At 41.3% G+C, this 17,315-nt stretch overlaps 1 protein-coding gene across 1 annotated transcript in view; it reads right to left on the reverse strand.

Annotated features, from left to right (window-relative positions):
* Nucleotides 1-12,260, reverse strand: part of PAWR (pro-apoptotic WT1 regulator) — a 77,834-nt gene extending 65,574 nt beyond the window's left edge. The window contains exon 1 of the mRNA XM_062584775.1: nucleotides 11,567-12,260. Within this exon, the coding sequence (XP_062440759.1) occupies nucleotides 11,567-12,064 (498 nt within the window). The 5' untranslated portion in view covers nucleotides 12,065-12,260. The remainder of the gene's footprint in view (nucleotides 1-11,566) is intronic.
* Between the last annotated feature and the right edge of the window lie 5,055 nt (nucleotides 12,261-17,315).

A 17,315-nucleotide genomic window follows, 5' to 3' on the forward strand; every position in this document is an offset into this window, starting at 1 on the left:
AAGAACATCCAAAAATTGCTAACCCAGAAGTCCATAAAATAACATGGATTGGATGTGAACTGGTCCACAAAAAAAAGCCCATCTTCAGGTATGAGTCCACTGCAACTTAAGCCAATTTATGGTTTTACATCAGATGAACCATCTCCCTCAACTGATGAGCCACAAAGTTCAAATGCTTGCACAGAGCAAGGGGGGTTACAACAGCAAGCCCACAAAAAATATTTCTAAGGAATAGCAGTAGATTACTGAGTATGAGTGAACAGCCTGTCAGACAAGAAAAAGGGAACAGATCAGAGATCCTGGCAAATTAACCTTAAATTGAAACCAGAAAAAAATCTCCTAACCATTAGAACAGGTTTGCTGTAGAATAATTTGTGAATAAGAACCATGAAATGAAGCAAATAGGTACTCTATGGCAGGGGGGAGGGGGAATAATAATAATAGAAGTGGTTCTGCATCTGTGAGAGTTAAGAAACATGAACCTCACCATCCAATGATTTTATGTTCACAGTTTACACAGGTTCAAGTGGAGACTGAACAAGTACTTAGAAGATGAATTCATTTTAATTTCTATCTATTTAGTAATCTTCATCTGATGCTTCCAGATGAAAACTGCAAAGAGGCTAAAATACTATTTCATAAGAAAAACCCGACTGAATTGCTACATTCTTTTTCTTTCCTAGGTATCTGTTTACAGTCTTTGTAGTGGTACAGTAATGAGCTCAGTGGCTTGCTCCTTGGTCAGACCTACTGTAATTGCTACTTTCTTATGGTGAACTGAGAGCATGAATGAAGCTAGAGCTATACAGAGTGAATAAATGACCCTTATATGCATGCAGTGGAAAAAGGTTAGGCCATATGACCCTGGAAATCACTTGTAACTTTGTTCCTTCAAACACTAAGCTGTGCATTGCACAGAAAGTAATTCATAAAGCATGTATCAATAATTACAGTGAACAGGTAGGACAGAAAGATCCTCTGACATAAAAAGGTGCAGCAATACTGTGGGGGGAATAAATGAGGAAAGAAGGGAAATCCCACTTGTTGATAGTTCTGTTCCTGCCTACCAATCTAGTCTTGCATGACATTCATGCATTTGGCTTAGATGCCATATACACAGATGATCGGCAATTATTCAACACTTGTTACACATCTGAGTGCTATATGCATTCTACCCAGCTATCTTACCTCTATGCCTCAAATCCCATTAGTATGTGTTATTTCGGCTGAGTAAAACAGGCCTAAATTGCTGCTCTGCCAAAAAATGAAAAAAAAAAAAAAAAAAACTTTAATCTTTTACTTCCAGTTGTCTCAGGCAGCCTTTAAGTCAGGCTCTTCGTAGCAGTGCATGGCAGGAGAAACGAGAGACAACAGACATGAACTGAACAAGAGAGGTTCTGGTGAAATAGCAAGGAGAACATCTTGATGTCCCATGAGGACAGTCAAGCATTGAATAAAGGGTTGCCCAGCTAGGCTATGCTGCCTCTATCCTTGGAGGTTTTCAGGATCTGACTGAATAAAGCCTTGAGAAACCTGATCTGATCCCATAGCTGACCCTGATTTCAGCAGGAGGCTGGAATAGAGACCTCCCAATGACCGATCCAGGCTGAATTAATCTGAGATTCAACATCTGCACACAGAAAGCTCCCAGTAAGGCCCCAGACCCAACCTCTACAAGTCTGTCTCTCTTCTACAAAACAACCTCTGACTTAGGCTCAAGACGATAGTTACCTACAGAGGCTTCACCTCAGGAAAACCAATGCTGCCTCAGTGCCAGGGAAGTACTGCATAACAGATACCATACAAAACCAACGCCTAACACACATTTTTGTTTAGGGATGGGTGAGATTTAGGGGTTAAGATAGGTAAAAACTGTGGTTGCTACAGGTTTATTTCATTTCATTGGGATTTTTTGTTTGTTTTGAGGCTTACCTTCGATGAGAATGATTTTTTCATATTAGACACAAAACTTGGCTATTTTAAAGGTGAAGTGTGATTACTGTATGCAAGACTATATGATAGAGTTGCATATAACATTTGCAAGTCTGGAATAAGAGGCTTAAATGGTCTAGTCCTTCTTAGCAACATGGAAGGAGATCAAATGCAGTAAAATCCTGAAAAAAAAAACACATCGGGTTTTGGTTATTTTAATTTCCCATGACCTTATGAAGCATGGGAAACAAGTCATCCACCTACAGTTTTTCATTTGAGAAGAGTCTTTAAATATACAACTCCAAGTTAAAGCAACAGAGGTAAAAATACACATATAATAATGTTATCTTTACACTATCTGATTTACATTCATTATATTTGTCTGAACTTTTTAAGACATGCATACGGACTCATGTGGAACTGAACACTCATAACTTGTTTTCCAGAAGTCCCGTGCATACTTTGAGCTACAAAACAATTTAGCAAAGCAATGGAGTAAAAATGACAAGCTTCTACCAAGTAATACCTTGCATTTCAATTCATATTGTCATGTTCAGTTTCAGGAGCTTTTTTTGTTTTAATCTTTTCTTGTGAAAAAGAAACATAGCTCCCACCAGCTCCTACTGGGAACATACACAGAAACCACATTTTTGAGACTTTTTTTTTTTTTTTTTTTTAAGTGGCACAAGAGTAACTGCTCAAACTCATTCACTAAGATGCATGCATATTCAAGTTACATGAAGCAAAATTAAAATACAGTAAGGCATGACTTTGAAGTTTTGTGAGGGGAGAGGAGGTTTTTTTTGTAGGACAAGAAGGATTTCTATTTGTTTCAAGAGCAGTTTGCTTTTTTCAGCTTGGTTCCTTTAAAATCAACACATCTGGGATATAGTACATTCAAAGTATTAACAGGCTGTTGTAAAGGAAAATTATAACATAAATCTGGAGAAATTAAAAAAAAAAGATTTTGCAGGTCTTCCACATGTTTATAACTGACTGCTTAAACTAATCCATCCATATTTTCTTTCTTTCCTTATCCACAGAGAACACGACATCTGTTGAAAATGAGGGAAGGATGACTGTATTTTTCTACTTTTTCAAGTTTTTAACTCATAGAAATATTTTTTTTCATATAAAAAGAAATATATACACATTTTCAAGACATATATCACAAATAAAGCACACTACCCAGTCTGGATGCAAGTTTCATTAAAAAAAAAAACTTCTTGAGTTTGTGTGCCCTTTTGTGTTCGGGAGTTGTTTTTTGTTCATTTGTTTGGGGTTTCTTTTAAGGGGGTGGAACATTCTTCAGTCTACTGAACCTGTAGTATAAAATTAATCATAGACTAAATTAATTTTAGCTTTGGAAGTTAAGACCTGGAATCAGTGCAGTTTCATTAGAAATAGTCAAACCAAAGTCAAAGTAAGGAAGTTCAAAATGCAAATTGCCCATTACATGTTCCGTCTACTATAAAATATCCCCCAAACAGAAAAGATGAATTTCATCATACAATATACTTCGTACTTTGTCATTTATTCCAAATCTCTCCTTTCTAATGTGTTCAAAAGGTAAGCCTTTCAGTACTCCCTACCCTGAATAATCAGAACTAATGAATCAGGATCCTCAAAGTCCTGAAGGCATTTTGAAGTTATAGTAATTCCAAACCTTGAGGTTTTAGAAACAGCAGTTCTTTTCCATTTATCCTTTTGTTTTTTTCAGCCTTCAGGGTTTACTCATTATTATTTCCACAGTTATGAATGTTAGAACTTGCTTCTGAAAGACCTGAGATTGCTCTGTAAACCCATTAGCTTCAGAAAATGGTATTCTAAATAAATGAATAAACATCACAATCATAGAATCGGTAAGGATGGGAGTGACCTCTGGAGATCATCTAGTCCAACCCTCAAACAAGTGGCCTGTACAGGAATCGAATCCACAATCTTGGCATATTAGCACCACGCTCTAACAAACTGAGCTAAACCTAACCCACAAGATAAAGTAGAGGGGGATTCAACCACAGAATAAAGCCAAAACACAAATGCATTGTTTTCCTTCATTCAGGACACTATCATTACAATACCCTAGATTAAAGGGATTTACAATACTGTTCCTCATATTGTTAAATACTGAGATATTGCACATTTTTCATGGGAAAAAAAAAATCTATCCTAATATTAGTCTTCGAAAGCATTATTAGCTTCATATATCTGTGACAAAATAATTGAGCAACAAGATGGACTGACACCTTGCCATTGTTCAAACTACTGATTATTTTGTCCTGTTGCTCTGGGAGAAAAAAGTTTTCCAGCACTTTGCTACCAATAGGAAACTACAAAAGCCTACATAATTTCTCCCACACAAGCAATCTCAATGATTCAGCTGTGTTAGTGTTAACAGCTCTAGTAACAGGGTTTTCTGCACCAGCACCTGCAGGAAGTTTGAAAGTTTTCTTCAACAACACGTGGTGAAGCAGGGCCTTTGACTTGGGCTTGCCATCTGACCAAATTGGTGAAATACAGACCAGGTATGTTCGCTATAAGGTGGTGGAAAATTGGCTGCACTTTCAGGCTCGAACAGTTGTAACTGGTAGTATAAACTGCAACTGGCAGCCAGTTACTAGAGATATCCCTTGGGGGTTGATGCTAGAGCCAGTATGATGTAGTATCTTTATTAACAACCTGAATGATGGGGTGGCAAGCACTCTAAGCAAGTCTGGCTGAAAACAAATTTGTGGGGAGTGGCTGAGAGGCTGGAGGGCAGACCTCAACAGCCTGGACAAATGGGCCAACAGAAACCTCAAGAAGTTCCATAAAGATAAAATCCAAGGCCTGCCTCTGGGATGCAATAGGACAGACAGGGGACCAGCTGGCTAGAAATTAGCTTTGTAGGAAAGGGCCTCTGAGTCCTCTTGGGCAAGCTGAAGTCAGCACTGAAGGTCAACTGCACACTTTTGTCATAACACTAACCAAAAGCATCGCTAGCAGGTCAAGAGAAGTGGTTATTTTTCCTCTACTCAGCTCATGTAAGGCTGCATCTGGAGCACTGTGTCCAGTTTTAAGTACACAGAACAAGACAGACACTGACTTACTGGAGCAAAACCAGTGGAGTGTTACCAAAATGGTCAGTGGACTGCAGCATCTGAAGTTCAAGGACAGTTTGATTTGGATTTGTTCTACCTGGAGAAGAGAAGGGGGAAGGAGAGGAAGAATAAATTGTATTGACATCTTCAGCTCCCTAATAGGAAGGCACAGAGAAGACTAAGACAGACTCAACAGAAGTGCACAGAAGTGCAACAGGACAATAGATAAAAAGGCCAGAATAAGAAATTCCAACTAGATATTAGGGGGGAAAAAGAAAGAAAGAAAAGTGAGGTGGTCAAACACAGAAACAGGTTTCCCAGTGAAGTTATGGGATGTTTACCCTTGGAGATATGCAAAATTCAACTATACAAGGTCCTCCTGAGCTACCTGATCAAAATGAGCCCTGCTTTGAGCAGGGGACTGGGCTAGACCACTTTTTCAAAGGTCCTTCCCAACCTGTATTACCATATGATCACATGCCTATCACAATGAAATGCACTATTCACAAATGTTTAGAGAAAGAGGGGAAATCTTTAGCTCCTTGTCTTAACCACATGATCAGACTCATTTTCATGCTTATATGCCTGAGCCACTAGTTGCAAACAGCCAAGAGGTAGGGTTTTTTGGTTTGTAGATCAATCTATCATTTAAACAAATCATTTCCAATTTGAAGAACAGATTAAGGCATTTTTATAAACAATCAAATATTCTCAAAGCAATTGCTTATTATACAGAAACTTTGAAAAAAAATGGAAGACAAGTCATACTTGCAGCATGTTCACTTTAGTGTGAACTGATCACATCAATGTTCCTTCCAAACACTCCACTTTTCAGTAAGAACGAAACCAACCCACTCCCACCGAAAAGCAGATGCCTCACATGTTTATTTCAAATTAAAAGTAGATTATACGTACAGCTAACAGGTTGTTTCTACTCTTTACCCTACACTAATTTTTTTCCAGATAAATCTTTTTTTTGTTCCTAAAGCCTACTTACAAGACAATGACACGACATAGTGTTCCAATCTTAAGTGCTAAGAAACAACCTAGGAAGGACACAAGGGTGTATTTATCTTTTCAGCCAACTAACATCTACATTTGGGTTAGGGTTATTGGCTCTATGACAGACCTGCAAGAAAAGGCAGCAACTGGCAAGGATGAACATTTCAAGAAACTTTCAACCACCAATTACAACCTAAATGAAATACTTTCAGAATTCAGAATTGAGCAAAATAGTAAATAAAGAACTTTACTTACATTGCATTTATTTTCCAACCAATTACCTATCATTTCAGATGATTCATCCCAAAAAAGGAGAGTGAAAAACTAAGAATGCAATAATGTTTTCCAAATACACCTAATTATTAAAAGATCATTTTAAAAACCAACCTTCCTAAAACTGCATTTAGAGATAAATGCTAAGTGAAAACAATTAGAGGGAAATTAATGGCTTCTGATACTTTTTCACCACCCACTGTTCTTCCCATTCCAGTAGGAACGGGCATTGGAATTTTTAAAAAGTAGGTAAATAATCAGTAAATCAGTAGTTTCTACTTGATTCCTGTGAATTCTTGCACATGTGCAAAAGAAGAACTGAGATCTAAGTTCGTCATACGCTGAAAAATGACACACACACACACAAAAAAAGAATGTGCCTCTTGAACAGATACTGCTCAGAGACTTGGCTGAACAGAATTCACGAGCGCATCAACAGAGAAAGATTGGAAGAAGATAATCTCAACACATTGCTTGGTGAACAAATTCGTTTTATTCCTGTTCCATATATGGTCCTTCCTTCAGACATGGCAGGGTAAAAGAAGCTATTTTTCCTGGGAAGAGCGAATACTCTCAGATTTTTGATAAAGCAAAGCAAGCAGTAGGACATTCTAACATAACATGAAAGGTCATCCAGGTCAAATAAACGTATTTCAGACTTTTGTCATAGCACTGATGCCTCTATATGGATGGGAAAGATATCTTTGATTAGGCATAATTCTTTCTCCTCCCCCCTCCCCCATATTTTCTGAACAAATGTTTACTGAAACATTTTTCTTCTAAAATATGTAAAAAAAAAGTTGCTTCACAAGAGAAATATACATGGAAGCTAGACAACGCAAAGATACTTTCATTAAGGTAGAGAGATGACTACAGTTGCTCTTTCATTTAATTTAATCCTTAACAGGGCATCAGCAAAGAAAGATATGCCTTAGGGTAAACTTCTGGTCAAAAGAATCCAATCATTGGTATAGGATTCCACTCCCGTCTCTCGCTGTCAGCCTTTCAGAGGAGAATTTCAGTTGCTTTCCAACTTACCCAGTAATTGCTAAGCCTGACACATTTGGCATTTAAAGTTTCCTCAAGGTTTTCCAACTGGAGCTCAGCAACCGCCTGTCGATCTACACAGCACACTGGACTACACTAGTAGCAGGAACTCTTTCCCCACATAAGGGGCACATCTCTCTCTGCTTACTTACAATTTGGTGACTCAGTTTGACAACTACTAGGCACCACATACGCATTCCTCTCTGAAACAGCAGCCAAACTCCTGGCAGTAAGCCAACAGCTTGGTTTCAAGAAGTCATATCCTTATAGGTGTTCATAAGAAGACAATAGATGAACATAAATTGGCTGAACATCCTAGCAAATTCAACATTTGAAATACTTAATAAGTTTCTTCAGTATTTCCCATAAATGGATCAGGAGACTGTTCTATCTCATGTGCAAAATACACAGACCCCAGCTCTTTACACCTTTTTAAATCATTCATCACCCTGTTACTAACGGAAGAACACTTCTGAATTTAGACAACTTCCAGCTGTTAGACAAAAATGTAAACTTTGTCCATAGGTTCATTAAATCAAAGTTAGCTAACTGTTCTTTCTAGATCAACTAAATTTTTGATTATATATTTATATATACCTTTTTTAAGAGGTAACCACAGAAATAGTTGTAATTCTGCTGGTCAGGGTTCAAGGAGGAAAAAGAAAAAAAAAAGAAAAAAAAGTAACCAACAAAGCTATGCCAGCAGAAGCCTCCAGTGTAAACAATTAAAAAAGTAAAGCTGCACTTTCACCAGTGTAACTTTTGTTTTGCTTGGCACAGGACAGAAGAATTACTATAACAATACAAAACATGAGTCCAATAGTATATGTAAATCCTCACAAAGCACTGTCAATATACAGCATAACAGGAAACCTATGCACTTCTTGGATAGATATTAGCACAGCTGCAAACGGGAAAAATATTACAGAAAACTTAACACCTACACCAAGGGAATACCTACAAACTGAACAACACCTCTAACATAACAAAAATAAGTTACACCTCACATGCTTTAAAATCTATACATTTATGGATAAAATGCTAATAAGCAAAGAATAATTTCAAAATCCTGCTAGGAAGCTTGACTGGTAAAAATCCTTTCATCATCAAGTTAAGAAATATGTTTTGTTAAAAGCAGAGTCAGTAAATTGAATGTGTAAGGGGGAAGGTTATAAAGCTTAATATTTAAAAAAGCAAATTTAAGTAGTAATGAATTCAGATACAATTTAAATTACTTTTAACACAACTTCAAGATCTATTAGGAGGCAACAAAACCAAACTAACCAGTACCTGATAGTATTCAGGGTGAAATCAAATTACTAAGATTCAACAAGCTATCAAGAAACTACTTTATAACCAGTAAAAAGGAAAAAAAAGCTGCAAGTATTTCAGAAGTCATTTTCAAAAGCCATCAGTGCTTAGATAAGCACCAGGAAGATAAAATAGAGCTTTTAATTCTAGCACAATGGCCTCTAAATACAAAACATCATCACAACTCCCAACCTGTCACCATTTGTTTTCACAGCCTCCCCCTATGGCTTCAGTCTTGAACATTCAAGTCATGTAACTGTTTAAGATCTAGCCCTATTACCTTCCTATTGAATGGAAGGAAATTAATAATTAATGAAAATGATCTGCTAACATTTTTCACGCCTATTCTAAGATAACTGGAACAACACAAACTTTCACTTTTTCTATTCCACCACCCTTCATTAATATTAAATCTTCTCACTGCGTTACAACTGAGATTAGATTTATTGGGGGTAGAAAATGTTTTTGCATTCTCCTGTGGGCCAAGAAGCTTCTAGGTTTACGTATCTTCCGTGTTCTATAGGCAGTTATCAGCTTTAATTTCAGGCATCACAATCTCCTCTTTATCGTCATTCTCCACCAACTGTGCCCTGCTAATCATAAAAGAGGAGAAGCATAGCATGAAATGGCAACTCAGTTCTAGAAAATGATAAAAAAAAACATAGCTAAGAAAAACTTTCCAATAAAGCTCTAAAAGATCATCCAGGGAAAAGTAATATTAAAGCACACAGATAGAGCTGGAAGTGCTAAGTGATTAAATTCAGTAATTAGTACTACCTAGTCACTATGTAAAGCATACTAAAGCTAAACTTGGCATCTAAAGGAGAAAGAACAACGAAGTTTAAAATCAACAAAACTCCAATTTATTCTTCTAACAAGTTATCACCTACACAACAGCCTTCTTTGGTAGGAATTCAGTATTAAGGTCACAGAAAGTTAGCAGAACTTAAACTTAGTATATCTGAATCAGTGCTTTAAAACATTTTCTCACAAGTAAATAGATATATGAAAGAGAGGATAAATAAATATTCTGTGGAATATTCATTAATGGTTACTCACATCTGAAAATGAACACGTAATTTTTGAAGCTGTCCACCATTAAGAATAATCCAGTGTTCTCAAGCTAAATAATTCTTAAGAACACAAGCAGTAATGATTAAAAATATTTAAGAAATGTGAAAAACCTGCAAAAAAGTAGTTTTGCATAAATACATGTCAGTCAAGATGTAGCACTCACTAATAGTGATGTTTCCAGTAACACCTGGTACAGACATCACTATTATCAACATTTATTAATATTTGACCCTGGATATCTGATAGAATAATTATTCGCTAGTTACAGAAATAACCAAAAGAAAGACGTAAGAAGCTTCCACAAAGTGCAATTACACAGTGACAGATGCCCAAATTATTAGGGCCTAAGATATATGCAAATAGACAAGAAGTTGCTTCTCAATGCCTATGTTAATGTTGGCCCACACATCCACTCACACATATATACAAGTAGCAGATTCTCAAGGTTCCTGAGCAAAGATTGTGTTTTCCTGGAAAGCAAATCAAATTTTGAGGAAGGTTACTTTAGAAAATAAAGGAAATAAAGAAGTGTGGGGGGGGCGGAGATGGAGAAGAATGGGAACTATTAAAGGGCACTAGTTTCAGAAAGGGACTGAGAAAAGGGGACACAGCAGAGATCCTAAAATGAAGTGCTGAACTGCTGCAACATGCAAAAGCAATATTAACTGAACCATGACTGGTTTACTTGGGAAAATAAAGATATGGCATTTCTAAAGTCCATATAGGAGCACGAAGGAGGGAATTATTTAGGGGGTTCTGTATTAAATAAAAACTATGGAGTAGAAAATTCGAAGATTAAAAAGAGAGAGAGAGAGAGAAAGAAAGAAAGAAAGAAAAACCCCTCACTTGTATCCATCACTTTCCAAAGCAGGAGTATTCAAGACCCATGCCAGAACACTTCACCTCGAAGTAAAGACTATGCAAGCAAGGAAACTAATCACTTCAATTAAGAAGTGCAGGACAAGCCCTTAAGAAGACAATTTTAAGGATTTCCTCTTTCCCCAGAACTCATTCATTCCTCCCCTCCTGATACCTTCGCACATACAAATGACTGCTGGGAAAGTATTTATGATGTCCGAAAGAAAGGACCAGTGACTTCAGACAGAGAGAACAGGCTCTCTGCTGCTGCTGCTGCTGCTGCTTTAGGAACAAATATCTTGTTTTTATTGTCATTTTAATAATCTCTAGTGTTAATCAAAGGAAGTGATAACACAAGTTTTTTCTACAAGGACCCTGGTCACCAGCATTAATGCAAACTTGCAGACCCAAACATAGCTTTGTTTAAAGCTTCCTCTGGCCTTTCTTATTGACTGCACAAAGCCGAAGACTTGGTTATCATTCTTCTGAATTCCTCTAGGAGTATTATAAATCAATGCCAGATTTTTATACTAGTAGCAAACCACAGAGGACAGTAGTGTTGGCTGATAAAAATATCCTGCTCTGCCTTCAAAAAAAACCCGCTCTTTAAACCACTACATTTTTTCCAGTGCAGGAAATTCTTTCGGGTTCCAAGCTGAATAATATTTACACCTGAACACCTCCTCGGAGCTGATAAATCAGGTCTTCGTTACTATCGTTTTGATCGCATTTTAATGAGCACGTATCTCTCAGTGGGATCTTCCAGTAGTCACGGACGTTACTCCCTGCCAATATGAAGACTTTCCCTCCCCCCCCCCCCCGGAAGAAAAAGAAAACACGCTTACAGTGTGTGTGTGTGTGAATATATATATATATAAAAACTGCACACGCAGAGCTCAAGCGCCGCCCGCCCGGGCGCCTCCCGCCGCGCCCGCGGCTCAGGTGCGGCCGTGGCGGCGGCCGAGCGCCCCCGCGCCCCGCGGGCTCACCTCGGCGGCCGGGATGTTCACCACACCTGTCGACCTCCGCTTCTCCCGCAGCTTCCTCTTCTCGATCTGCCCTTTCCCCTTCCTGGCGCTGGGGCCGGCGCTCTTCCCCTTGGCGGCCAGCTTCTCCTCGCCCTCCGGGGAGCCGGCGGCGGCCGGGGGCTTGGCGGCAGGCTCTGCCCCCCGGCCGCCGGCCAGGCCCGGCAGCGGCTCCTTGGCGGGGGCGGCCCTGCTCAAGGCGGCGCTGGCGAGGCTGACGCAGTGGACGGCCCCGCCGCCGGGGGGCGCCGGCCGCTCGGGCGGGGCGGCCGGGCCGCCGGGGTGCAGGTTGTTGTTGAGCTCGGCGGAGGACGTGCCCCCGAGCGGCTTGGCCTCGCCCCCGGCCGCGGCCGCCTGGCCCGGCGGCGCCTGCTTGGCCCGCATCTTCTCCCGCTTAGCTTTCCACTCCTCCAGAAAGTCCGTGGTGCTGCCCCCGGCGCCGCGGTAGCCCCCCGTCGCCATGTTCCCGGCGGCGAGGGCGCCCCAGCTGCACCTCTGCCACCAGCGCCCGCCCGGAGGCGGCTCTGCCGCTGCCCGCGGAGGAGAGGGCTCGGCGGGGCGGGCGGCAGGCACGGGGGCGGAGAGACGGGCTCGGAGGAGCACAAACACCCTGGAGAGAAACAAAAGCGGAGCCGTGAGACATCCACGGCGCGGCCCGTCCTCCTCCTCCTCCTCCTCCTCCTCCTGCCTCCCCGCGAGCCCCCACGGCCCGGCCCGGCCCCCGTCTCCCCCCCAGAGGGACGAGGCGCCACCAGCGCCCTCCCTCAGGCGCGGAGCTCCCGCGGCTCCGACCCAGCGCGCCCGCCCACCTCCCCTCACCCCCCCGCCCGCCGCGTGCCGGCTCCCCCCGCGCACCCGCCACCGGCGCCCGGCCGCCTGCCTGGGGGGCGAGGAGGGAAGGGCTGCGCGGCCGCGGAGCGGCGCGGAGCGGCGCCGGGCTCTCACCTCCCGCCCGGCGGGGCCGCGGCACGGGCGGTCCCCAGCGCCGGCGGCACCAGGTGAGCGGCACCGCCTCCCGCCGTCCCGGAAGGAGCGGCGCGGCCCCGAGGCTTCCCGAGCTCCCCCCCTCCCGCCCTCCCCTTTCCCCATCGCGGCGCGGACGGAGCCGAAGCGAGGGCGGAAACTGCCGACATGGCCCTTAACAATGGGGCGCGCGCCGCGGGCGGGCGGGCAGGGAGGCTCGGCTCGGCTCGGCTCGGCCCGGCGCGGCGCGCACTGCGACCCCGCCGCCGCAGCCGCACCGTGCAGCCACCTGCCCCGCGCAGAGCCCGGCCGGAGGCGAGGCAGCGGCGAGGCGGGCGGGGCCGCAGGCGAGGGCTGGGGGCGCCGCCAACGGTCAGCTGCCAACGGCCGCGCGAGCTCCCGCGCCGCGGCGTTTGCCTCAAGCCCCCTCCGGCGAGGGAGTCCCGCCGCCTCCCTCCGCAGCCGGCTTTTTGTCCCGGCGGGCCGTGGCGTGAGGAGCTAGCGGGGAGGGGCGGCGGGAGCCGGGCCGCGTGCCCGTGCGCGGCTGCCTCACGCTGTCGCTAATAACACGCCAAAAGCCTGACTTCGTGAATTTTTAACTTCAGTGGTCATTAGGAAAACTCTGTGCTCGGCGAGAAATGCTATAGGCAGCTGCGCCACATTAGCTTGAGCGCTCCTGACTCCGCGAAGCGCATGGAGGCAGCGAGGACTTGGTGTGTGTTGTGACTGAAAATGCAGCGATCGCTACTCGTCCTACTGCTGAGTGGGGCTGGTACATAGTAGGAAGACTCTGTAGTTAATCACTCCCACAGCGTAACAACTTCCTCTTGTCTGCAGCTCTGGTGGGCAGACTGAAGTTATTAGTAGACCTCACTAGTATCTGCAGTGAGGATGGGGCTGAATCTGTGTTACCCTCGTGGTGTGAGAAGCAAAGGTGCAAGGGCTTTCCTTCTGCCACTGTGCAAAAGCTTCAAAGATGTCTCGTTCGCAAATAACACAGTCTTCAGCTGAGAAAACTAACTTTTAAAGTATTAGAGAAAACACCTGCAGTGAATGTGATTTAAGTATACAGTTTTCATTTGATTTATAAATGATCAAATGGCAGAACCTGCATGGAAACCTTGTCTCTCCCCCTGGCCCCCCCGAACTCACTATATCATAATAGAACCCTGAAAATTGATTGTGTTATTTTTGTAAATCACTGGTTTCACTAGTATTGGCTTAGTCCTGATTTATAAGGGGTGTACTAAGGAGAATGAAGGACTACGGCATTTCCAGTAGGTTCAGGGAAGTGTGCTAGAGAAAGATGCAAGTTTATGTCAGAGGCACAGGAAAAACAGAAAACCTGCGTTATGTAGCCGGGAGAATATCCTCAGTTACTCCTCATTTTTTAGATTCAGTTCTGAATTTGTTCATCAGATTAATAAAATTTTTGAGCAGTTTAGATTATAAATTCTCCAGAAGTTTTTGTTTTCTTTGTACATTGTGTGTGTGTATATACACACATACATACAAATATATGTACATATATATACACACACACACACATATATATAAAAGAATGGACTCTCCAATGTCTTACTCCAACCTGTCTATACCCTGCAGTATAACAGACTTACCTCATGCATACCACTTACCGCTTTGGCTGTATGTGCCTCTGTAGCCTGTTCTTTTTTACAGTAATTGGCACTCTCTCACCATACCAGCCTTCTGTGCCCTTCTGGTGATAATTCATTTCACTGAATTCATGTCTGATTTATACTCTGGTTTGGGTTTGAGGTTTTTTTTTGTTGAAGGAGTTGGTTTTGAAGGGGTGTTTATGTTTGTATATAAGGAAGTTCAGATACCAGGGTCCTTAGTCCAGAAGAAACCTCTTATTTTTCAAGCTAAGAGAATATACTAAAATAAACCAGGAAGTAAATGCTGCAAACATTCTGTAATGTAATTTTCTACTAACTCTAATACTCCTTAATATTCAACAATATAAAATTAGTAAAGTTGGTCGAATTTCTCCTTGACATCAAGTGGTTAAAAAGTGTGCTTAACAAGAATTTGAAGGTCTCATCCCCAAAGCCCCTGCATTCTTATCTGTAGAGCTTTTAAGTTAGAAAACTACTCAGTTGTTTTTTTTTTTTTTTGAAAACATAATTTAGAACAATTCAAATGAAAACTTGTCTCCAAATTATTTCTCCCATTCTCTCAAGTACTGCCTTTTATAAAATGAAGTTCTCTTGAGAGAAGCAAGATAACTATGACAGTATCAGTATTTTTGCCCTCACTCACTATTATTACTCATTATACCCCCTGAGCAGCACCTCCAGCCAAAAATTTGTAAAAACGGCCAGATCAGAAAGTTATTTTATAATAGGCTATATATATGGAGAAATAGAGCAATACATTTTAGTTCTTAGTTTTCTATTACCTTGGGTCTTCCCAGTTGCTGCTTCAGCTCCTTTATCTGTGACAGCCATTGGCACCTAGCAAGGCTTGGATGTGTTTGCCCCATTTGGCATCTCTTCTGCCCACCCTTTTTATGCATAGGGCATGCTATTGCTGGGCTTTAGCTGGATCTACCTTTTTTTTTTTTTTCCTAGTGTCTATAAAGAATGTTGGGGTTTTTGTCAGTGCCAAAAAAAGGCTTTGTGTTCTTTACAGTCTGTTATATATTAACAGAAGTTATGTTGTGGTGAGTGAGGTTGGGCTTAAGTGCCCACTACAAAAATGCTGACTGTCAGATGTTTGCATCTCAATAAGGTTTTCTGTGCTGGAGAGCTTTCAGGGATAAAGTCCCAAATAGTTTAAGTAAGTATCACGCTGCATGTTTTCCTCAGCCACAGCTGAGAATAGCTTAATAGGTTGCGAGCATTTTTAAAACAGCACTTTTCTCTTTGCTTATGCAATGTCTTAGGGATATTTTTAAGGCCTACCAATACAATTCATTTTATTAGCCATGTTTTAAACTAGCATAATGACAAAGGACCTTAAGCCTGAAAGTAGTGTTTTCTGTATACTCATCATTGTGGAATGAGACTCTCCCCTAGAGGTAAAATTACCATCAGGATTTGGTAGGGTAGTCTTGATCTCCTTTGCCAGGCAAAAAGCAAACACTCCATTTTACAATTTAGAGTAAAAAACATTATTTATTCTTAAAATCTTGAGGAAATGAAGTGTCTTTTAAGATCAGGCATTTTAAAGATAGATCATTTGTAAAAGGTTGCAAGCAGTTTAATATTTCGGTGATTTCTTTTAGAGATTACACCAAATTAACCAATCTTATTAAGGCTCTGTGTACAAGTTTATCTGAGCAATAATCTATGAAGTGGCAGTTTTCAAGGGCTGGAAAATAAAACAGTCAACACCCTAACACAGTATTATTGGCTAAGCTAGCTAAGGACGACATCCAAATTCCTAGCCAATGTCTGTTTGCTTGTTATCCCAATGCAGTAATGTTTCATATATTCGTTGATCTCTTTATGCTCTCCACAGAAGCACTGCCTCTATATCACCCTCTTTAGCATCTTTGGAAACTCTCCCCAGAATCTCTGTTGAGATTACATATATGTTTGCCTGCCTTTCTCTTAAACATGCACTCTTCTTTCTGTTCTTTTGACTTTACTCCATCTGTGGGGTCTCTCTTACCTGAACTTCCATGAAATTCTTCCCCTAAATCCACCTATCTAGTACTTCCTATATCTGATCCCCTTTGAAGTTCCTTCAAATATTTTTAACATTTCTTCTCCATGCAAACTTTTTCAGTTATGTACTGTTATGTATGTCATACATACGTGTTTAATGTGCTTTATCATTCTTGCAAAATTTAGATAGAGATTACCCCAGTACTGTTCCATTAAAGCTACCCTCTCAAATGCTTCAATTTTTACCCGCTGAATAATTCTCACACTCATCACTTGATACTAACCTATCTACCTACTTATTTCTGCACTATTCTACCATAACTGCAGTTGCTTAAATTCACACCTCTTCATAGAAATGTCTCTGCTTCATTTTTTAAGCCATAAAATTTCAAAACCCTTCTCTTTAAACCTTTCCCATTAAATTACTTTCATAACCTTTCATCTTTCTGCAAAATCCTCACATATTTGCCACGAAATTTCTAATGTCAATTCTCCGCATAAAAGTGGTAGCCTTCTCTTACTAATACTTTCCGAGAAAGTGCTTTGCTGTCCTGTAGCAATACTCATGTTCCTCTCAAATCGCTCGTGCTGCCTTGGACCACATTCTTAGATTGAGATAAATGCCTAGTGGGATACACCTTCCAAATGGATAAGTGTCTTTCTCCATGCATTCTTCCATTATTGCCAGTTTTAACTCTACCAGAAGAAGCAATATTTGTCAGAGGCAATCAAAAGGATTTAAAAACGGTGGTATTCCGTAGTCTTGACGATTGGCCTTTTTCTTGTGACTTTGTAAGGTGAATTTGTAACAGATCTCAGTGAAGGTATGGAGCTGTCAAAGACAACACAGAGATGCTTTTTGTGTGATTCCTGAACAGTTAAGTGATTGCATATTTTGTCTCTAACCGACTTCCTTTTATTTTAGATATATACAGAGAGAGTTTTCATTTCTGTTTACATCTGCATTGTTTGCTCTTCAAATTCCCTCTTAATCTCCAGTTCATCTCTTCTTACCTATCAAATTCTGTTATCACTTGATCTAGGTTGTTTTCTTGTTTTTATCTAAATGTGGATAAACTGTTCTCCCTTGCAATTTAATACCCTGTTCTGCTGCT

The sequence above is a fragment of the Rhea pennata genome, chromosome 1, assembly GCF_028389875.1.
Source record: "Rhea pennata isolate bPtePen1 chromosome 1, bPtePen1.pri, whole genome shotgun sequence".
Classification (NCBI taxonomy): domain Eukaryota; kingdom Metazoa; phylum Chordata; class Aves; order Rheiformes; family Rheidae; genus Rhea; species Rhea pennata.